A 23,583-nucleotide genomic window follows, 5' to 3' on the forward strand; every position below is an offset into this window, starting at 1 on the left:
AAAAAAAAAAAGAGAGGGAGAAATGGAAATGACAAAATTGGTTGCTAATTCCAATCCAGTGAGTTAAGAGTACCTTAGTAATGGCTGAAGGACTTCATGGGATGACTGGTCTTCCCGTTTATGAATAAAAATAGAAAGTTTACCATCCACTGCCTCACTTTCTTCTCCAGGATCTTTATCACCTTTTATGGAATTTTTAGGGCTGGCTTTTGCCAAAGTAGTGTCTGGCTCAGAGGCAGTTGGAGAAAGAACTGTCTGGCACCCTTCAGTAGAAAGGAAAAAAGAAAAACAAAAGGAATTAAAACACACAACCATGAGTTCTATCAACAAACTTTCCTGCCCTTGAAAGTAATGCGAACACACCCGAGATGAATCTAATACATCACTGTGACACTCAGTCTGAGAATAGTTAAATGAAGAGTCAGGTGGAAAGTCACAGAAATGTCCCATCTTAACACTGACACATCATATACCTTTTCCTACTTGAGCTTTCTGTCAGTACAAAAACTCCCTGCAGAAACATGACCTGCTTGGCAATTTCTCAGATTAACATGACACTAGAAAGATGCTGGTACCTGGGACGACATAATCTGCCAGTTTAGCCAACAGCAGAGAGGCAATCTTGGAGGCTGGGTCACTGGGATCATCCTGTTCACTGTTCAGAGAGGGTACTGAGTAACTCCAGGGAGGCAACTCCACATTTCCACAGTCCTCAACACTCATGAGAGGCAGTGCAGCACGACACAACTGGAGGATTATAAGGACCAACTTTGGAGAAGGACGCTGATCCAAGAGAAGCGACAGAAGCTTGGACACACAGGCTGGCTGGCTCAGGATTGCTTTACCTATGTGACTCCTGAAAGGGATTAAACACCAAGACTGAGTACGTGTCAGTTTAGAATGATTTTGAAAGTTATCTTACCTTCACTACTGTAAAATATATATATACATAACCCCTACAGAACCCCCACCTGCTTTCATACACAATAAAAAAAATAGTCCAGAGGCAAAGGCCTAGTACCTTGACAGGTCATTAAGAAGACTGAGAACATCTTGTAGTGCATCATTTCCTGCAGCTTGGTTACCACAGCACTCTGTGGCTCGGGCAAGGTGGTTGGTAAGAAGGCTGGAGACCTGGCGAGCCAGACCAGAGTGAACAGCTTCTGTCGAGCCACCTTTAACAGCAGCGCAAGAATACACAATTGTAATTAACAAAATGAATGGACATGTCTACACATTCCTTACACAGAAACTGAAATTAGCAAGTTTTTGGTCTGCTATAGCAAAAAAAAACATATAGAAAATGCCTTTAATTAAAAGTAAAACCTGATACAACATCTATGTTCCATCAGCCAATAGCTACACATGTACAAGTTTGTGTTATGGCTGAATCCTATCACAGAAGGAACCTGTCAGGGATCACTCAGGGCCTCTGGTTATGTCTAGACAGAACCAAGTGACAGACTTGTATCTGCAACATAAACACTCCCACGAAGAGGAAAAGAACTCCTAGAATTAAAAAAGCATCAAGAAAAATCAACTTATTTTTGTATCCACTTGTGCGTTCTGAAGAACCCACACAGTACTGAAGTCATGGTGAGCAAATGGCCTATTTTAAATACACTTACACCACATCTCAGGCACTTAAACAATTCTAAAGCACACAACAGAAACCTATTTGGCAGTGTTCCTACCTTCTTCCTTCTCCCATTCAACACACCGATTGGCCAGCACCTGGAAGGCAGCCCAAGCCATGGTGGCCACCTTCTGTTTCTTGGTCTGCTTTTCATTTGAACTGGATTCTGTCTGACTGCTTAAACTGCAAAGCCTGTCCATAAGCTGTACCAAGCCACTACGTACCAAACATTTCTCTTCGCTCCTGTACGAGAAGAGATATTTGGATGTTACTTAAATAACTTTTCAGTCACCAAACAACAGACACAATGAAAATACAGAATGTGCTGTTAACTCAGCAATTAGTCACTTCACTTGGCAGAAAGATGGTTCTGCCTCTCCCTTGTCCTCCCAGATAAAATTCTGTACTGTAAGCAAATTTAACAGGATGTTCTCAAGATAATCCTCATTACTCCCCATCTCTGGAAGTGTTCAAGGCCAGATTGAACAGGGCTTTATGAAGAAAGGAAGTATATATATACACTAGGTAATATTTCTCCCTAAGGCAAAACCTATTAAGGATGCCCTCCTTCCCTTTCTGCAGGAAACACTTTCATACCTTGTGTAAGGTATAGTGCATAAGAGGCCAATGCTATTTGCACAAGCAATGGGGTAGCGAGCACATAGCGAGACCACAGACGTCATTGTCTCTCCAAAAGCTTCCTGGACTTGTTCCACCATCCCGCCACATGTGAGCTCTTCAATTCTGTTGGTAGTTAGAGATTTGAAATGGTAGGTTTTCTAGGTTAAATAAAATGAAAAAACTTCCAAACATAGCTTTAAAGAAATAATCAGCACATATTCAAAATTACCCAAAAAACAGAAGTAAAATTCAAATCACTCCATGCTTTAATATCAAACATATGTAAACAAGATAGTAGGATCGTTTTATTTCAAACAGGACTGAAATTTGACCACAAACAACACAAAGTATTTATCAGATTTAGTATTAGTATCAGCCTAGTCTACCACTAATACCTAATTAATATGAACATAGAATTAAGACAGTAAGATACCTTTAGACATATCTGTGGACACATCCTCCAAGTATGAAAGGAAAGTTCATCCACTATCAAATAAAAGCACTTTTTAGAAGTTTCTGCCTTTTAACCCAACAAGCACCAAGATGGTTGTTGGAAGTTTAGTTCTACAAACTGGAGCCCTCACAGCTAGTCACTCCTTATGGTTTTAATGTGTGCAAAGCAATTTGCTATCTTCTACAGAGACTGAAACAATTCTTTTCAGAGAAATAAACTAACCTTGGTCCTCCCTGCAGCACCATGGTCACTGGGCCTACAAGATGTGTCACACCTCCAACCCGAACAGCTGCTGTCAGCAGCTCTCTCATGTGCACCAGGGCTTGCTTCCTCGTGTTCCCACGCCGCCACCTCGTCTGAGCAGCAAGCAGAAAACTGCTGCTGGACACCTATGAGATTGTGTTTGGTTTTGTGAATGAGACATGATAAAACACCTCACTTCCTTGTGAAAGTTTGAATTCGGAAATATAAGGATTTAGCACATTCAAAAAGACATACCGCTTGGTCAGGATTTGTCCCAATGAAAGCAAAGAGCTGCCCCAGTAGGACACTGTACGTAGGCTTATCTCTGCTGTCCTCGATGGTCAGTGACTGGAGAAGAGTAAAAGAGCTACTTCTGTGGCTGGTAACGTGGCGGCGCCTATGAGAACACAGGAGAGTTACGAGGGGCAGCAGTAAGCCAGGCTTTGTTTGCAAAGACTATGATGATTTTAACAACATAGGCCACATTACTGTAAAGCAGCTTAGTGGAACAAGCCCTCGCATACCTTTGACTTGATCTAGCAAACTCGATATCTTCATTACCAATCATTTCCAAGTCGGATGGTGCTGACATACTGCGAAGGAAGACGGGCTGGCGGACGGCGTGAGAGATCACTTTTGTTTCAGACGCTGATTTACAGGCTGCAATGTTACACAATAAGATAGAATGTCACTGCTGGTGTAGAAGTACAAACTGGTTTTAAAATCAGTGTGGACATTCCAGTGAAAGCTGTTAACATCCACCAGGGAAAATGCAGCTTAAGCAAGAATTTGCAACTCAGTTCTGAGGACTTTCCTGTTTTCAGGTATTGTATCAAGTTAGATTTGATGTGACCAGGTTACACATTTTTCTGCCAATAATTCAGGAGACTAAAGTTTAAATTCCACTTATTATTAACCATACCTTAATTTACCATCATTACGGCAATCAGAAAACACTCAACCTCATTTACTGTAAACGAATTAATTTGATAAAGTAAGAAAGAGAAAAATAATTAATTTTAATTTAAGTGAAAGAGGGAAAATAAAAGGAAGAACTTATCTCTTCAGAAAAAAAGCAAAAAAGTACAATGTTGATCACAAGATGTATACCTGGAGTCTCTGCAGGGGTACCAGATATACTTCTTGTGATCCCAGACTGTGCTGCAATAGTGACGTGCAGTAACAGCTCTGCTCTGTTCATCAAGCTCTTCACAAGTGTTTTGGTTTTCGCTAGGGGATGAGAGGTCTTCTGTATCAGCGAATTCACCTCTTGAAAAAACTTCTCCCTAAGATTATGAAAGAAAAAGAAGCAAACCCAATTATGTTTTAATGGCTTCTGTAATAACATGCTACCATGAGAAAGGTTACTTTACAGAAGACATACAGCATCAATCTGTTCTATGCCAACAAAGTAGAAAGCAAAAAAAATGAAATAAATGATTTGTTAGTAAGTACCTGTAGGTACTAATATATTTAACACAAATACTCTACAGCTGCTCTTTTAAGTACCTTTCCTAAATGGTCCACTCCACAGCCAGCTACCAACCTTAATGCCAGGACCACATTCTCCAGATCGCTTCCATCAAAAGAAACTTCTTTCATTGAACACAGAAGTTCTAGTTCTTTCATCTTGCTCTAAATAAAGTGAAGGAAAAGGATGAACATGTGTTGAGTGAGCAGCATGAAGCAGGAGCACACACACAGCAGCCACAATGCTCACCTCATTGAAGTGATAATCATAAAAGAATGGGACATTGTTCTCCAGCTTCCCATGCATGGCGTCATCTACCTCGTTCTGCCATTTCTGCTCCAGCTCAGCCACACTCTAATAAAGGGACAAAAATAACACTTATTGCAGTTGGTCATCTTAAGGAGCAGAAGAAATCTTAAAAGGAGAAATCTGAGTATATTCTGTATTTCTGCGTTTCTAAAAATGCTGTTAATACACCTTTATTCTCAAAAAAAGCCTTCTTGGTTTATGTATTTTTATTTTTACCTGCAATTGTCTCTCCATGGCATTTAGCTTCTTAAAGGTCTCGCCCATAATTTTACAAAGTAAATCATATTCTTCAGCATGTTCCTCCTGATACTGGAAATTTATCAGGGACTGGAGTGCATCAACCAAATTCAGATGTTTTATCACACATGAAACTACCATCTCCTCCATTACTTCTGGCTGAATCACATCCCTAGGGTTATAGGTAAAGCCAAACTGATTAAGCAAGAATAATGGACAAGCTTTAACAATTCATATTTACAATTCACTAGATGCTGATTTACAAACGAGCATTTATAGACTATTAAACTCATACCATCATACACATCAGGCATGCCGCATCCTCATTTTGCTTCTTTAGCTCACTTGACACCCAACATTAAAACAATAAAAGTCAAGTTAGAGCAAAACAGTGGCTACTTACTTTATACTAGGTCTAAATTGAGGCCGAGCACGTCCAGAAATTTCCCTGAGTTTGATCATGATTCCTGGAGGCAGCCTAATTCTGGGCAGATCAAAATAGTGTCCAACGGGAGGCACTAGAACATCAGAAGGGTATGTAAATTCTCTATCTTCATCTATAGTGAGAGGCAATGGAGAAGGACTTGGTGTAAGGGCTGGAGATATGACACCATTGGCTTCCACCTGCCACTGGCACCTGGAAAAAGAAATAAGAACAGATTGAAAAGGGCTTTTCTTTCCTCCTAACTCTTCCCCCATTCAGAAGGATACACTACAAGGACAGATTACATATTAATATATCAAATCTGGCTTGTACCACGCATAGTCCAAACCTCCTCTACCTGCTCTAGAGAAAACCTCTCTTCTAGAGAGTATTCCCTTTGTTTTAGGCAACACAGAACTGCTGAACAAACCGCAGGAAAAATTATCACAACATCACCTTAAAACACAAGACTTGAGCACAACTACAGAAATCCCCTTCCATCAGAAAATAACCCACAATGGGACTCAGATCAAAGTTACTATCTTTTTACCTTTGTAACAGTTTAGATCTTAAGAGCTCTTGACAGGTTTCTTCATCTTTGGTAATTTCTGGTCCATTGTATAGTATTCGCAGCATCGAACAAGCTAACACAGAAAGGCCAAGTGCCAGGTCAACTAGGAAAGGCAACCCTCCTGACACGTCCTCTGAAGACTCCTGTAATAGGAACAGCGATAAGCTGCACTCAATCAACCATGAAGTCCTTCCCCAGTACAGTTCAATATAGGTGATTTTATATTTATATATATGTAAGATTATATGTACATCTGTACGTAGCTATCTTTTATATATCAATGATGTGTCTTTTACACAGAGGTATAATGAAAAAATGCTTAACAATTAAAAGCAACATATAAGAACAATCCATTATTTTCCTGAACCAAGAAAAAAGAAAAGATAAAGTCATTTTTGGTTCAGTCGTTCTTTGGCTGCAGGTCTGTCATCCCACAGGCCTAGTCCTAGCTTCCTGGTAGAAGGATTTGTTTCATTTCATTTGATCCCAGCATCCCTCCCCTCTCTTCTTTATAGGCTGGAATCATTATTCTCTTTAAATCCCTGATTTCCAGGTTGTTACAAGATACCTATCCCTCCAAAGAAATCATGCTCTACAAGCAGCAAAAGACACTACAGTGACTTCATCCAAGTCCAGTGTCAATGACAAGAGATTGATAAGATGTATTTGGTAATTACTATCTTCATAAAACCCTAAGCCATGCCACAGTCTAAAGTAAGTAATAAGAAACAAGTAAGCTTTGAACATTAACTTCCAACTTCGAAGTACATTTCTATTTGATCTGGAGTGTGTTACAGACAGAAGACAAACAAGGCTGAGCCTTTCCCATGGAATCTGTCATGTTTGAGTACCTGTGCTCGAACAGTGCAAGCAAAGCCCCACATGGCTTTGTCTGGAGTGTTGTGCTCACGACCACTCCGCATTTCAAAGGAGAAGGTGACTGTATCTCCTTCCACCTTCAAATTTTGATGGGAGGAAGGAAAGAAAAAAGAAGAGACATTTAAGAACTGAGGCAAACAAACAAGTTTTTCATTAAAATGGTTTATTTTATGCATTCATGCTTTTAATGACATTTAGATAGGTATTATTTTCATCTCTGATTAAATACTCTGATCTAAAGTTCTTCCCTTTTTGTACGGATATCTTTTAGTGGACAATTTGATTTTAATTTTGCTGCTGGCTAGCTACAGTAAAACAGTAACAACCACTGCACTTGTAGAATTTATCAGCCTGTATTGCTTGGCTTCGATTTTCATCAGAACACTTCGATTGTTTGTCTGCAAGAACCCACACAATAACCAACAGTTCTCTTCCTGAGGGCAGACAGACAAGCTCTTCAAGGAGAACAACATCAACACATTAATAGAAAAGTTTGCTAAAAGGCCAGTATAAAAGTCTATGTCTGAAAAATAAATGAAATTCCATTGTGAACAACTAAGTGCTTGTTGGAAACTGCTTTCCACTTTATTACTTTTTGATTTCTTTTTGAAATGATTTTTCATTATATACTTAAGGCCAGTTTTAGTGTGGGACAATGCAGCAGCACAAACATGTAAGGAAATAAATGATGCCGCATGCAGAGGGAACACACAGCAAAACTACTGAAATACTGAAGTTTCAAGAAGTTTAAGGGATTTTTCTGTCTTGCTTAACTGCCAAAAGCATCCAACGTAATTTTAAAAACCAACATAAATGCTACATTTATTACTTGTTATATTTGTGGGTTACTGTTCAAAAAAAGCAGTTATGCCCACAGACTTTCAGAATATATGCAAAACCAGAGACTGTGCAAGAAGTTCTCTTAGGAAGATCAATGAATGAGAACAGTAGTGCCATTAGAGACTCCAGGACTGAAACATACCAGTAAGGAATTCCAGTAAGACATAACAAAGCAAGATAAGCTCAAAGAGAAGCATCACACATAACACAGAGCCCAGTTTAAAGTTATTCCCCAAGGACATAACAGCCCACTTAAGAAGTGATCTCAGGATGGGTAACCATACACTTAAAAGCTTGGACTTCATTGTTATAAAGGGCTAAAAAGGACTCAACAGGGTTTCCAAAGGGGAATTTTCTATGTGAAATATTGGTGGATTATAATACTGTACCTTTACTAAGTCTTTCGGCCAACCAGTTCCTAAGACACTACGGCTGCCGTATCCCAGTGTATTGCCTCCATACTCAGCAACCTTCCTACTGTTTGTGTTAGGACCAGCATAGATCACCAACTTCAAAACATAAAATACACTGTTAGACTGTAAGAGAAAAACAAGAAAATCTAATAATAATAATAATACTTAGCACTTCCACCACGCTTTAGATTCTCAAAGCGCTTTATCAACATTAACAAATCCTCACAACAGCCCTGTGAGGAGAGTAGGCAAGTATTATTATCCCCATTTTACAGATGGGGAAACTGAGGCAGAGAGGAAATTAAGTGACTTGCCCCCGAGGTCACACAGCAAGTCAGCAGTGGAACGGGAGCAGAAACTGGGAGATACCCAACTTCCATTCCTCATGCTGAACTAAATAGAACATACTGTCTCTCTACTAATAAACAGATTGATCCTGCTCCCATCAAAGTTTGTATTTTGCTAGATTAATGATTGGACTCCATGATCTTGAAGGTCTTTTCCAGCCTAAACAGTTCTATGATTCAGTGGGAACATGATGAGGTCCAAAGTTTTCTGGAGGAGTTTAATATTAACGTCACCCATTGCTGGTTAAAGACATTTATAAATAACTAATGGAAGTGAGTATCACAGGACTTGTTCTATGTTAGAGAATATATGGCAAGAATTAGTAAGCAGCACAAGTAGCTCCCCAATTATACAAAGTAAGTGCTAGTAGTCGTGTTCTTGGAATTGAAAATACACATTCATATTAATCCATGTAAAAAAGGCATATATCATCAGGGAAAAAACAAAACACCTTTCTAGTGCTGGCCAGTTTAAACAGTCTGTGCTGATCGACATTGGAGGCAGCCAGATTAAAATTGGGGAATTAAAGAAAACTGAACAGCAGCAAAAATGAGCAGGAAGTCAAACTGTGACATTCTGAGCCACCATGAAATGAACTTGAAAAATAATGGAAGAGTTTGGTATCAATTTCTGAGGGGGAGAAAACCAAAACAACTCCCCTCCAGAACCTCTGGAGCACACTACATTTCTCCTATTCCATAACTACCACTACTTCCAACATCTTTTGAGGCAAGTTCCTAATTGCAGAGCCTAACCCTTAACAAAAGATCCTCACAACTGATAGGTCTTAAACACTGAAACAATCACTGGATATTATGTTCTGAAACAATATAAAAGAAGAATTAAATACATATTTTTTTGATTGTTTCTTCAAGAATGATAGAAATTAAACACAAACCATTTACCTTCATCTTCCTGTCTTTTCATGTCAACGACTCTTTGTACATTCTCTATCATATAGCTAAGTCTCAAGACGAAACTCAAGTTATTCACACTTACGCCATGCAAGAAATAACCTCTCTGCATCTCTGTACTTTACAGCCAGACAAGTTGACTGTGACATTACAGTACACTAATAAGCTCCTATCAATAAAAATCTCCTGCATTATCCTGGAAATCATGGAAGACAAGGGGCAGAAAAGACAAAAATGGGAAGTGCTGCTGTGAAAATACAGACAAAAGAAAGCATTTCGGAATTGGCCCTTGCTTACCTTGTCGTAATCATATTGTGAAGAACATCTGTTGTCAAATCTAAGATATAAACAGCGGGCTCCTGGGATATGGACAGTTTCTTTAAATTTATAGTTATCCCTGACAGGATGAACTGTTTCTACAGTCTTCCCAGCAGCCCAGGGAGCTGGGATCTTCAAACCCGTCAGAAAACCGGGTTCTTCTTTCTCTTCCAGCATTCTGAAATCAGAGTAAACAACGAGTCCTACAGTTCAGCACACAGATTTCTACTATATATCATACTATAAAGTACTTAAAAATCACTTCTCAGTATTCACACATAGTGACACAAAGTATTGACTCCTCATTTTAGGCATAACTATATTCAGGGAACGCGCAGAACTTGAAAAGTATGAACTATGTGCATTAGAAGTAACTATGCCAAGCTCTAACCTGTAAGATCTGAACTTTTCCCTATGCTTTCCAATTTTCAAATTATGGTAAGCAATCTAAGTAGTACCATGGAAAAGTAAATAGTATTATATATTATATATGGATTTTAACATGACTGATAGCATAAAAAAACCCTTCCCTCCTGGAAGAGCACTCAAAACTGATTACCCTGTCATAAAACAACATGTTTCAGTGAAGCTTATGATCTGGAGGAAGACTGAAAATAAATTTAGAGTTTTCAAACTATTTCAGACTGTTTTCAGACAGTTTATGGCACATTATCACAAGTTGTTTAATGTTACAAATTCTGCAACACTGCAAATAGCAATGACAAGCATTTTTATTTCATTTAGCTGCATGCTTCTGTTTCTAAGCAGAAGCTGTGTCTCAGCTCAAAGCGATATAGGACCTAAATGTAAGACTTAAATTGCCTTCTCTATGTAAATGAAACCATTTAATATGTTTCCAATGGTTTTAATACTGTATCTCATGCTGCCAGAGCAATCTGCATTTTCTCCTGATGATCTTCCTTAGCCTAATTTATTGTAAGAGGAACATTTAGAATTAATTCCTAATGCTTCAGGGGAAGGGAAAAAAACCAAAACAAACCATCCCCTGCACAAACAACCTGAAGATACTATTAACATAATTCTATATGCAAAAAAAAATTAGAACTAATTGCCTTTTGAAAAGGCTTATATATATTTACGGGATGGATGAGATTGCTGCTTTCAGATTTATCCCTCAGCAATGGTTAAATGAGCAGCTAAGATATTTTATCCCATGAAAAGACCCAAACGTAAAGGAAATCACCTCTCATCAGGCAAGAGCTTCCCTTTCTGTTCTGATGCACCACTGGGAGAACTGTTCAGTTCTGAGAAAACTGGAGACTGAGTTTTAAGCAGCAGTGCAGTCTGTGGCACAGAATATAGTGTTAGGAACATGCAAACAGTAAGTAATTTTAACATCTTGTTATTGAACTATATTAACAATCACTGTAGGTTGATTGTTGACTTTGACAATGAATCATTACTTAGTAGCTGTTGTAACAATTCAAATTATCAGCTTTTGCAGCTGTTAAAGCAATTCTTACACTGTAATCTGCAGGAAGTTGACCAAGACCTCCAGCATTTCAAAATACACATATCACATCTATTTCCCTTTGTAGACAACTGCTGACACAAAAACCATACCTGACTTGTGTAAAGAACCAGCTGCACCAGCTGAGGCATCAAGGCATCAGCCATAGTCAGAGTCTGCAAATTTGGGTGCATCAGGGATGTCAGTAGGACAGGAAGCAGATGCCCAAGCATAGTAGCCTTTGTAATTTGCTCCAGACCTTTTAATCTGTCAGGAGAATCAAAGTTTGCATAGTAACAACTATTTCAATGGAGTATCACTACTATTTTTAGTAGTCTGTTTAATCTTGTAATAGGCTGTGTAAGCAGGCAATTCAAAATTCAGCAGAGAAGATTTGCATTCGTAAAACAACAAAAAAGACCTTTATATCTTGAAAACATTACAATTTCTCCAAAGTGAAACCTAGTCTTTGCTGTCAACTCTTACAAACAAGTAAGACCAGAAGACAGTAAAACCCAAGAGTTTACTACTTGGAAAATGGTAAGCTCCCACGGGCATGCAATGAAAGTCCACATCAAACACAACTGTATTTGTTCAGTATGTATACTAGGCTCCAAGCACATGCAGCTCAAAGTACTTTAAAAGAACCTGTATCTACAAAAATATATTTGAGCATGAAACCCATCTGAAAGTATCTCAAAGGAATTATGCACTGTCAATAAACAAAACTAACCTTGCAGGCACTGAAAAGCTTAGAAACTGAAACCTAAAACATGACTGGGAGAGGGAGGTGTTTGCTTAATAAGGCAAAGATGTTCACTGGTTTTGTCTACTTCACATTCCCAACATATATTTTAAGTGGAGACAGGGAAGGGCAAAGTGACTCTATCTGTTGAAATTCACAGGATATCACAACGTCCAAGACTTGTAATGGATAAAATGACTTAACTACAGTTTTTATTCCAGTTACTTTACTCATAAATAACATTCTAACTAAAACCTTTGCAATTTGAAGTCTCTATAGATTACCAAGCTATTAGTATTGACATACTTGTCTTACCTTTGCTCTCTGTCCGAAATGTCACTGTTTATTAGCGCGGTAGTGACTTGTTGCAGCATTTCTAAGACTTCATCGCATCCTGTCAGAATTTGTGTAGCAAGAGACAAAATGCTGGTCTTTAGCTCCTAGGTACAAAAAGAGTTAAAGGATACTTGAATTCTTAGAGAATACAAAAAAAAGGGCAACAGAACAAAATGATGGATTTCCAAATGAGAATAATGATAATGTGACCTGGCAGGCCTGCAGCAGGAGATTCATCCAAGACTTAAATTTGATTAATGCTAAGACCCAAAGTGCTGGGAGAAACTAGGTGCGTGTTTTACAGGATGCACACCCAGTTTCTAGAGGGAACGAATCCCCAAGTCCAGCACAGCAGAGCAAGCTGTTAGCCAGCCAAGGTACAGCACTGGTGACAGAATGTCCTAGCAGGTATGAGGATCACTGTAGAGAGAGAAACTGAACAATGAAAACATGGGTGAATAGTGAGACAAGAAAAGTACTACAATATTTAGCATTTACTCAATGCGCCTGAACAAATAACTTCCAACTACAGCAAATTACAAGCACACAAAGTCTCAGAGTAGCACACAAAACCAGCTTAACACCACCAGAAATTCAGAAGTCAATGCCATTATAGATGAACTGCTACTGTTGCTAACACAAGCTGCATGCCAAGACAGAACTGGCTTCTATGAGTTCATTCCAGACTATGCCAGCAGTAACATGAAAAGACACCATTTTAATAAACATACCAACAAAACAACCACTGTCTACAAGCCCTGTCCTCAGTTTCCCTGCCACAAACATCACTGCTATTTCAGACAACAGATGTAGTAGGTGGTTCTACATAAGCTTTGTAAGTTAAAACTGAAAGAAAGCAGAAGCCAGAAAGGCAAACAGGAAAACTTTCCTATTTATGTCTGAAAAGTGACCACCCAAGTGATTTGGAGCAGAGGAAGTGGGGGGTAATGTCTCCAGAAGGATTCCTGGCACATAGACTTCTTTACGAACACATATTAATTAAAGTACATTTTAAACCTCACAATATATATATTTAGGAAATGCCAGCTCTTACTAAGAACATAGAACCCAAGCTGGAATCCTGAACACAGAACAACTGCAGCCTTGAGCTGGAGAACAGGAAAAAACTATCTACAATAACTTAACTATATCAAAAGGAAAAGAACTGACAAAACAATGTCAGTAGAATGCACTGCAGAAACAAGAGGTGTCACAGGAACACTGACTGGAGAGAGCCATGCTAGAATAAAACTTGGCGTTTACCTGTACCTTCAATGTCTCTCCCTGCAAGGAGCTGTCACTGTCATCATTTTCATCAGGTTTAATCAGAATAGTGTTACTGAGGAGGTGGTTCTGTACAGCCATCAGATACCGCAAACACGAAGATGCAGCCTTTAACATAAATAAGTAGAACTTTACATTATCTAAACCACTTAACCTTGGTTCAGGCAATCCTTGTACTTTGAAATGTAAAAGAGGAAAAAAGTTAAGGGAGAGGACAAGCAAAAGCAGAATAATTTCCTTTGAACAGAACTGTTTTTGCAGATTTAATGTAAGCTTGTTAACACATACTTAAGAGAAGAAACTGGTTGCAAAACACTGCATTTTGTGAAATAACTTGCAAAACAAAGAAGTAGTACAATTTTATTCAACTACATAACATTATAGTAATATTCAAGCACTGTAACATTCATTAATTTTTAAAGGATAATGCATCCATAGAACTCAATTTAATTCACATTCCTCAAGGCAATGGTTTCACGCTACTTCTCCTTTCCCATCTCCCTGCATCCCTCCCTCCTCAGTGTTGAGACGCAAGCTCACCTGCCTTTGCCCTCAACCAGCTCAGGGAGCTGATCCTGCTCAAAACATCTCTGCATGCTCTTACCATTCAATAATGTCAAATTTTTGTCTGTAAATGCTAATCCTTTCTGCTTGTTTGAATCATTATACACAGCTGCAGAAAGAGTTTGGTTTTTAAGCTGTTGCAATGCTTTGAAGACTGAGGTACACAGATTTCTTTTCAATTCAAACAGCTACCAGAGCAACTGGAAAATGTATCCACATATAAACTCGGTTTAGCATTACTGTACAATTTGCTTTAAGAAATTCTTTTTTCCTTCCCTGCACAGCACTAACAAAAGAATATTTTCCTGTATTTGTTAAGAAACACAAGTATAGAAGCTTCACCTCTATACGCTCGGTGAAGATAATAGATTTAAGGAGGAAAAGAAGCCAAAGGCACGCATACTTTGATCAAAATACATTTTACTTACAGGCACAGTTGAAAGAAGCTTTTGAAAATCATCTTTAGATACAGTTTGGCACTTGGTGATTAAGACACAAGATTCTCGGACAACAATCTTGAGAATGTAGTGCAAAAGTTCATCATTTAGTCTTCAAAAAATGCAAGAAAGATGTAAAATGTTAACAGTCTCATTACAGCCTAATGTTTTGATTAGCTCATCTCAAGTCTCTGCAAGCTGCACCACTAATCATGTGAAACCAAAACAAATACCTGTTCAACTTCAGATTCAGACACAAAGAAAACCAAGTCTGAAATGTTAAACAACAATCACTGCAAGTGATTTCCTCCACTGTGCTCATATAAATCAAGGGCTTCTAATGACACCTAAAATAAAGAAAGGATTTTTCCCAGCTTGAACAGGTACTTGAGACTGACAGTTTTATTGCTGAAAAGTCACCTAATGTAGTGATATGGTGTCATCATACCACACTTACGAAGTATCATTAACATTTACTGTATACACGGTAAGTAGCAGAGAATCCAAACCTAAGTCTGTGTACAGAAGTCTCCAAAGTTTCCCCTAAAATTAGTCCAGCCTCCCTCTCCTTTGTCCTAATGAAACTCTACACCCATTCCAGACACAAGGACAGGATTTCAGGGCACACTGCCAGTGAAATAACAAGCAATTTCAACAGAATTTTATGCAAGATTACCTAAAGCAGGTAACAGAAATATTATATATGGGGAGAAAGGGGAACATTATGTTGCATTTTACCTATAGTGATCATCATCTTCACTTCCAAATCTGTTGTTCTGAAGCTGTTCAGCTAAATTAGTCAGGATAACATCACGGAGTTGAGAGAGACCACTATTTCTCTCTCCTAAAATGGAATGCAAAAACTTTGGCAAAACAGCATTTTACAGAAGTAATTTCTTTTTATTTCCTCACATATCTTGCTTAATATATGCTACTTCTCAGAAAGTATGATATTTACAGCATAGCCCAATTCCCTGTTGATATCACTGCCTGTTGAAACTTACTTTGATGAATGCACACTGTTCTATGAAGTAACATGTTACTATGCATCAGCTGCTTCTAAGCCCAGACCCCCATTTCATGGTGAATGCAAGTAGAACATTACTCTCTCACTAAGGATTACCTCTGGTCACTGTGTAATTGCCATGAGTAACACTAACTGTAGATATTTTAAAGCACAACCTGGACAGGAAACATTACTAAGAGTGATAAAAGAGAACTTTAACCCTTTTCCATTTCAAACAGCTGCCCGATTGAGACCAACTTCCCTTTACCTCATCTACATTTGCCCATGTTTCCATTCAGAAGGAGCTTCAGAACTGGAAGCATTCTGTAATTTCCTAGAAGTATTTTCACTTTCTGGTTTCAATTACGAAAAAGCCACCCACACTTTTACATGGCAAGAAGACATTCTCACCTTCAGTTAAGACTAATTTCAATAAATTATTGATTTCTGCTTCTCCAGGATACAGGATATTTAAACCAGAGCTAAAGACAAAAAATAAAACCATGGATTACTTAATGTACTTAAAAGCAAACAAAATCATTTCAATGGACATGTGAAAAATGGCTTTAGTATCTGATGTAACATTTAGAACAACCACGTAACAGATTCTTCCAACTTAGAAAGGCATCCTCCATGTCTCAGCATTTATATTAGTCATAAAATAAGCAGCTGCTTTCTCCAGAAATCAGCTCTGATCAGCTGTATTTTATTGCTGCGGTGCCAAAGCTTCTTCCAGAGCTATTTGCTCCCCCCGAGAAACTCCACATTAATCACTTATATATATATATATATATATATATATATATATGTATGACAGCACAATCATTTTTTCTAGAAATGGACAGATGTCAGACGAAATGGATGCTGGTTTAAGAGAACACCTCAATTCTGGTGATGGGGGATGGCTTATCTGTGCTAAGAACAATGGAAAATGCAAAAGATGGTAAGCAAGAAGCCACCATTGTTGCAGTTTTTTACTTACTAAAGACTGGCTCCTTACAGAAGTCATAGATAAGCTGAAGAGTCTAGAACTAGTGTTTTAGAAACAGCACAGCTATGCATAAATACTCCTTGTGGAGATATTTTTCCTCTCTAACTTGCGATGAACTTTGTCCTTTCTACATGAATTACCACATCAAGATAGGAGAACACAGTAACTTAAAAGGAATACTTCATGATTGTCTGGAGCTTTGAAACTATTATGCAGACTTTCTCTTCTGCTCTTTTCCCTCTTTCTTTTTGAATAACATTCTCATAGAAAGAAAACTGGTTATGTTTTTCAGCTTCACACAGAGATTATTGCAGCTTCCCTCCCTCTGGCTCATGCTGACCAACTTGTGATAAAACCATTAGGAAGAGCTACCATATACTGCAACCTAAGTATGAGGTTTCTGTTGGTATCAGAATATTCCAGTGAGAAAACAGGAGGAAGGAGATATTACCTAACCTCCACCTCTGATTTTTTTAGAAGGAATTGGAGGACATAGAGTTAAACACAGGGAAAATGCAGCATCTGTCCATAGAATTGACAGGATACTTGTTTCCCTGTCAAAAAGCAAAACCCTGACAATGCCAGGTAATCATACTGAAAATACACAATTTTTCTTCACTCAGAGTTGCATAAAGCCACTGAAATTTGGAATGTTGTGATTCACACACAAAAAATGCAGGTTGATCTTCAGAAGATTTTGTTCTCAACCTTTGGAGCACTTCCCACTTGAAAGCAGATTATATTTGTACTTAGGACATTTGAGACAGCATTCCCTGTCCTTGAGATTTGCATTCTCTCATTTTCGTGATACACAATCACACTTTTTGCTCGCTTCCCTGTACTTAGTCATGCTGCTGTTTTGACAAGCCAGAGAAAGGAAATTACACAGCATCAGGTTCAAGAGATGTAGTCGCTAATACGATGTGGAGCTAAAGCAACCAGTCTGTTTAAGTGTTTGACGACCTGGTGTATCAGCCCAGACACATAATGCCCACTCTTCTGCCTAAACAGATTCCTGTTTTCTAAAGATAGACCTGAATTTGACAAGACATTCCTGTGCTTTCCCCTGGGCCTTCAATCTTACAGCATTCCTCAAGTACTATTTATTCATTCTGCTTCCTCTTAAACTCCCTTTTGTTTAGGAGAATTTTAGTATTGTCACTTGAAACACGGTATGGCAGCTGACAACATTAGCTTTGCCTATTCCTGACCACCAGTACAGTATGTGAGCTATCTAAGGAAGTCATTCTTAGCCATCACTTTGCTTCAATTAATTATACTAAACATTAAAAAAATCTCTAAAGAAAGACACTAAAAAACAAGAAGTGAAAAGAATGGAAAGTAATTAGCACCTGTTACTTCACTGTCATCATGACAAACAGATTGTATTTCCCTTCTTCCACAGATAAAAATCATCATAATTTTATCAGACTATGTCAACCTTCATTTCATCATATTAAACTGCTGAATACAATTTGAGTGTTCATTGTTCCAGCATCTTCAAGTAATCTAAAATCTGAGTTTAATTTGACAAAACAGATATTTACCTAATGGCTAGGCAAACCTCCTTCTGGATTTCAGAGCAAATCTGATCCCGTGGTGCCATCAGTAACTGCCAGAGCAACAGGCCAGACCTTCTAACAATATCTCTGTTTCTTTCAGTTTGTGGGCTGAAGAAAAACTTAAAAACCACCTAAGGAAGATTAAACACAACTATATTAAAACCTTAAACATTGCCTGTATGAATTCCTTTTCTGTCCAGGTCACCAGAAATCAGAGCTGGAAACTGATGATGGGTGTATGAGATACTGCAAACCCACTGCTAAGTCAATCTCCATTCAATTGAATGGAATGAATTAAAAAGAAACCCTAATAAAATCAAGTGGCTGCCTGTATTCTAAACAACTTCTTTTTCTCCCCTCAACTGCTGTGCAGTACATTTGAATTGCCTTTGTACCTGAAAGACAACAAGGATGCAGCGTATTATACAGGTATCTCCATTGACCATAGCTTTTTCCATAATGTCACAAATGCTGCTGAGGTGATGTGCTTCTATTGGATGTTGCTTGCCCAAAAAATTTGTTATGGGGAGATTGTTGCTGGCTGCGAGCAGGTTGAGTTGATGGATACACATGGCACCAACATGGTGCAGTAACTGGTTAATAACTTCATTTGTGCTTGTTGCATCCCCTAGAAGAACAAAAACGGTTTAAATGCTGTCTACAAACACAGACTATAGCATTAGTATTTGCTTCTACAATGCAATATACCATCATCATCATCTCCAAGACACACGTCCACAAGACAAACAAAGGAACTGCCCACTTTTTTAATGTGCTAAAGGCAGCAAAATCTGGAAACTTCCAAACACAACTTGCTTTTTGTTTTTTCCTTTCTTAAAGCAAAGAAACCATGACCAATATTTCTAAACACTTTCAGAGCTTTTAACAATAAGTTTCAGAAAGCAGTTTCTGTATATTTAGTCTATGATAATGTCACATTTCAATTCCACTTGGTATAAAAGCCTGACCTGTAGGTTTACTCACCTTTGGGCTCTGTAATGACATGACTCACACCCAGCCTCTGACAGACACAGTGGAATGCCTGGTTCCCAGGATTACACCACTGATCAATGTAGTCATTGGAGCACGTCCATATCATGTTATTCACAGTATCATAACAGGCACCTGAGAAAAGGAAAATATTCTGCATGTCAAATTTTAGAACATTTGTTAGAAAACCAAGCTATTTTCATAGCAGATAGAAAGCCAAAATATTTGCTTTAGAAGTTGCTGTCATGACAGCAATTTAGTAACAGTGCTTTGGAATGAAAAACGTGAAAAAGAGACTCCTTAACAAAGGAATGAAGCAAATGCACATCCCTTTTGATGTTTCGAGGGTAAAACAGCATCTGCTTCAGGTAAATATTCCAGTGCTTGTTATAAGCACGTAACATATGCCATCCCTCCACCACTGATCACACACTGCCACAGTGCACAAACTAAAGGTAGATGAGTCTGGCACCTGATACCAGTAACTTCTAGAAAAACAGAGAAGCAAGCTTAACATTTGGTTTACTACGTTGACATCTAAGCACCTTAGAACTTGTTTTAAAGGCCTTGAGGTAAAAACAACAGCTTTAATAAAACTGACAGTTCACATTGTCCAGCTGCCAACAAAGTTTTATGCTTAGAGACTCATCTCTGGAAAAGCTCAAAGCCTACAAGTCCAAAACAGTACATGGAAAGGGATGAGTGGATTATGGGCAGGACTGTTCCATGGCAGAGGCCATTTACCATACTTTAGAAGCTCAAAACTAACCTATTTCTCCACGTTTCAAATGACTGAGGTAAATCTCCAGTATCAGCAGCCAACAGGTTAACATACAATTATACCTACCCATACCTAGCATTTAGACTTTTATAGCTATTTATCTCATGACAAACATCTTCCCAGCCAAGATACATTTATGTGTTTTTAAATATAGAGAGAAGATAGCCAGAACTTTGCAGCACCTGACAACATAAGCAGGATATTAAAAAAATTAATCAGACTTCTTTCAAGATTCTTTTCTGCTGCAGAAAACCCTTTTCTTGAGCTTGCCTGAAGCTGAAGCTGCAGAAGCAAGATACTGGAAACACCTGCAGGGAATTCTGAAGTCTCAAAAATGTTGCATTTACAAAACTTCACCACAGACATGCAACCCCACCACGTGCAAAGCTGCTTACGGCTCAGTAAACCCCACAATTTACAGTCTAAGGGCTGGATATGTCTAGTTCTGAAATATTCTTAGAAAAGAGATCTACTTCTTACCAAGCCCTGGAACTAGAGCACCACGTCCAAGTGAACTTCCTGCAGCATCAATGAGATCTGCTCTGCTTGTGAACTGCCCATCCGAAATGTTGAACACCAAGCTGGAGGCCAGAACTACACAGAACAGAGTCTCCAATCAACTCCTGAGAAGTTTATTGTATTCCAGAAAGGCAAGGACTCAAAACTTGCCACAAATGGGTCCCACTTACTTTTTAAGGATGATAAAGCACTTGTTCCTCCAAAAAGTGAGCGTGTTGCTGAACTGCCAGATCCACCTGGGGGTGGGACCAGCATCACCAAGTACGTCCCACATGTGTATATTGGAGTCTTCCTTAACATCTTCAGTGGCAGCCCACAGCTAGTGTTTGCAGCTGAAACAGTCAACAGAACAATGCAGTATTTCCTTATAACATTAGGAAAATCACAACTACGGGCAGCAAACAAAGCAGTTTCTATTTAGGGCTTCAAATAAATCAATATGGAAATTCATTTAAGCTGAATTTTGCTGCATTTAGAAGTTGCTTTAAGAGGTTGTATATAGGGGTGGCCTCAATCCCACACACTCAGCATCAATCCCCAGGAAGATACAAAGAGTTTGCCAGGTTATTTAACTAAAGAGAACAACTTAAACATTTAAAAAGACAGCAAGCTCTTGCTTCCAAACCTGGAAAATTCAGAAACCTAAGTTTCAGTATAAACAAAATTGTTTTCAGAATTCTGTGATGATAAACATATGGAAAGCAGCATCTTAGAGCTAAATAATCTTTTAAGATAGAAAGAGCATTTGAGATTCACTACGCATTTACTATTTTAAGTTCTCCTGCTCCACATGAAACATACACAGTCATAATGATCTAGCTCCTGTGACAGCCCATCAACACTTCTGAGCACTGACTAAAGAATTAGCCAAGAATAACCACTTACTCTTCTTCTTCTGTAGCACTCTAGTTGTTATCTGGCAAAACATAGCCTTTAAAATAGATCTTCAAGCTAATTCTTTGCCAGTTTCCCCTGTAAGCATATCTATTTCCTGTATAATTTATTTCTATGGAAAAACCTTTAATTGTTTGAAACTGAAAGCAAACTCGTACATATGAAGGAAGAAGAGAAGTAATTCAGGATAAACTGAATAAAATCTTGAGACAAATCTTAACGCAGCTCCAGATCATTCTGAAAACCATCAATGCTGTTCATTCAAGATTCCCTAATTAACTTGCGTAGTTTCAGAGAGCCCATAAAAGAATACCCAAACATTGTCCAAATTACCTCAAAAAGGCAAAATTACCTCCCATTTATAACACTCAACTTCCTTGTGAAACAACAGTTTCATTTCCTAAACTGCAGTCTGTTTTTACCTAACAATAAGAAACCCAGTTGAACTGCCAGCAGACAAATGCAGTTATCAGTTTGATACCAGTTTGATCAAATGTGGCACAAACCAGTCCTGTAACTGAATACATGGGGAAAAGTGCTACAAGCATTTTGCCTGGTTTTCATTCTTACACTTTTCTTACAATACCTACAGGTTCCTGCAAAGGAACCTGTAATTCAAGCATTAAGCAAGTACTACATATTTCAAACATTTGTTTTGGGAAAAAATGCAGAGTTTTTATCACATATCTTAAGATATGCAATACGTACTATTAGAGCCAATACTATACGTTAAGAAACAAACCATGAAATGGTATTGAGAGTCAGTAAAACCTTTTCTGACCTGCTTGGTCCTCTTTCAATGTATTGGAGATTGTAGAGCCAGTGAGAGCAGCCAGTGTTGCTGATGGGGAGGCTCTGTACCTCGACAGCCTACTCAGCAGCATCTCATTTATACTCTTTGCAGACTCACCCTCTTTTCTCATTAATATAATTCGTTCCTGTAGAGGATTTGCTATACATATGCCATTTTCTACCTATTCAAATGGAGAAAAAACACTTTTACATACTGAAATCCATAGGAGATGAACTACCTTAACAGTAAAACTGAACACAACAACATATCAAGTAGGGATAGAAACTTAAACTCTGCTGTCAAAATTTCTTGCAGAAAAGGTGTTATGAAACCTAGACAGATGAGTATGTGTTCTTTGCAACTCTGTGGTTCAATAGAGTGTCTGCTATTTGGTCTGTCCTTAGACAGAACTGCTGGTCATAATCTAAGGTTTATTTATGGAACTCTGCTTAAAAGTACTCAACCCTCCTTTATATTTTCTTAGTGACGTTTCACTGGCAAGTTTTGTAAAAGGCCTTGACATCATTTGCCAGACAAAAACCGTAAGTGATTATTTTCTTAGACCACATGATGATGATGCTTCGTTGTCAAATAAAACATACACAAATGCATGCACATATGTGCAAATATACACATACTTAAGCTGACGAGAGAAAAGGGAGTTCAAACTATTGATACACTTCTCCAGACTTAGTATTTTGAACTGCATTTGGTTGTACACTAAACCCAATGACCGTCATACAACATAAAAGACCGTATTTAGCTATAAAATGCAGTGTAAAGAAAACAACTGTATTTGTAACTTGCTGGGCCTGATTAGCTTTTATCACAATGAAGCAGATCCACAATAAACAATGCTTTAAATCCAAATACACTGAATTACTACCCCAGCATAAAACTCAATTGCTAATAATAATAAAATACATTTTATATTACAGTTCATATTGCTAAATATGGTAGCTGTATATCCTCTGAAGACATAATTGAACAATACACCTTCTGTTCAGTTAAAACTTATTTTGTAAACCACATTACAGCTATCCAGATCACACATATCAATATTCAAACCTAATAAATTGCTTTGAAAACAATGATATTGGATTAACCAGGAGTGATGCGACTGACTCCAGAGTCAGGGAAAACACATAATTTACTTACTATTAGTTCAAAAATATCCATAAAGACAGAGTGGCCTTTTGGTGTTTTTTCATTGAGGCTTGCAGGAGACCAAATCCAGTAGAAATAGGTGCCATCTGAAGAAAGATGCACGGTTGTCATAGTGCTGCCAACTGGGAAGTGATTTACTGGCATTGGGATTATTTGACAGACCTACGAGACAGAGAGCATCTTAACGGTTCTTATGGTGAAGCTTGTTCTTAGAAGTATTAATAATGTACTTGAAAATAAATAAATCAATCAAGATCAAGTGCAGTTAGTCCAGAAGAGGCTAATTATTGGACTAGTGCTACTGCATGTATGTTACAAAGAGCTATGCTATAATGTTTGCCAAATGGATCTACTGCATAAAAACC

The 23,583-nt window shown here is 38.2% G+C and overlaps 1 protein-coding gene across 8 annotated transcripts in view; it reads right to left on the reverse strand.

The window, feature by feature from the left end:
• HECTD4 (HECT domain E3 ubiquitin protein ligase 4) overlaps positions 1 to 23,583 on the reverse strand; it is a 70,545-nt gene that overhangs the window by 28,733 nt on the left and 18,229 nt on the right. For 3 of the 8 annotated variants that reach the window (XM_057412614.1, XM_057412659.1, XM_057412667.1), the window contains exons 7-37: positions 23,210 to 23,380; positions 22,040 to 22,232; positions 20,535 to 20,696; positions 20,326 to 20,439; positions 19,059 to 19,199; positions 18,470 to 18,702; positions 18,060 to 18,205; positions 15,933 to 16,003; positions 15,254 to 15,359; positions 14,507 to 14,627; positions 13,494 to 13,622; positions 12,210 to 12,334; positions 11,263 to 11,416; positions 10,883 to 10,983; positions 9,658 to 9,856; positions 8,075 to 8,221; positions 6,818 to 6,922; positions 5,946 to 6,109; positions 5,375 to 5,608; positions 4,951 to 5,143; positions 4,675 to 4,779; positions 4,501 to 4,589; positions 4,065 to 4,240; positions 3,479 to 3,614; positions 3,210 to 3,351; positions 2,934 to 3,100; positions 2,234 to 2,380; positions 1,695 to 1,879; positions 1,022 to 1,175; positions 576 to 856; positions 74 to 263 (exon numbers count right to left, since the gene is read on the reverse strand). In XM_057412614.1, the coding sequence (XP_057268597.1) occupies positions 74 to 263; positions 576 to 856; positions 1,022 to 1,175; positions 1,695 to 1,879; positions 2,234 to 2,380; positions 2,934 to 3,100; positions 3,210 to 3,351; positions 3,479 to 3,614; positions 4,065 to 4,240; positions 4,501 to 4,589; positions 4,675 to 4,779; positions 4,951 to 5,143; positions 5,375 to 5,608; positions 5,946 to 6,109; positions 6,818 to 6,922; positions 8,075 to 8,221; positions 9,658 to 9,856; positions 10,883 to 10,983; positions 11,263 to 11,416; positions 12,210 to 12,334; positions 13,494 to 13,622; positions 14,507 to 14,627; positions 15,254 to 15,359; positions 15,933 to 16,003; positions 18,060 to 18,205; positions 18,470 to 18,702; positions 19,059 to 19,199; positions 20,326 to 20,439; positions 20,535 to 20,696; positions 22,040 to 22,232; positions 23,210 to 23,380 (4,781 nt within the window). The remainder of the gene's footprint in view (positions 1 to 73; positions 264 to 575; positions 857 to 1,021; positions 1,176 to 1,694; positions 1,880 to 2,233; positions 2,381 to 2,933; positions 3,101 to 3,209; positions 3,352 to 3,478; positions 3,615 to 4,064; positions 4,241 to 4,500; positions 4,590 to 4,674; positions 4,780 to 4,950; positions 5,144 to 5,374; positions 5,609 to 5,945; positions 6,110 to 6,817; positions 6,923 to 8,074; positions 8,222 to 9,657; positions 9,857 to 10,882; positions 10,984 to 11,262; positions 11,417 to 12,209; positions 12,335 to 13,493; positions 13,623 to 14,506; positions 14,628 to 15,253; positions 15,360 to 15,932; positions 16,004 to 18,059; positions 18,206 to 18,469; positions 18,703 to 19,058; positions 19,200 to 20,325; positions 20,440 to 20,534; positions 20,697 to 22,039; positions 22,233 to 23,209; positions 23,381 to 23,583) is intronic. The other 5 variants (XM_057412647.1, XM_057412640.1, XM_057412622.1 and 2 more) reach the window with 5 other exon arrangements.

This window comes from Pezoporus wallicus, unplaced genomic scaffold (assembly GCF_028554395.1).
Source record: "Pezoporus wallicus isolate ANWC-B61680 ecotype Strahan unplaced genomic scaffold, APGP_CSIRO_Pwel_v1 contig_13850, whole genome shotgun sequence".
NCBI classification, from domain to species: Eukaryota; Metazoa; Chordata; class Aves; order Psittaciformes; family Psittacidae; genus Pezoporus; species Pezoporus wallicus.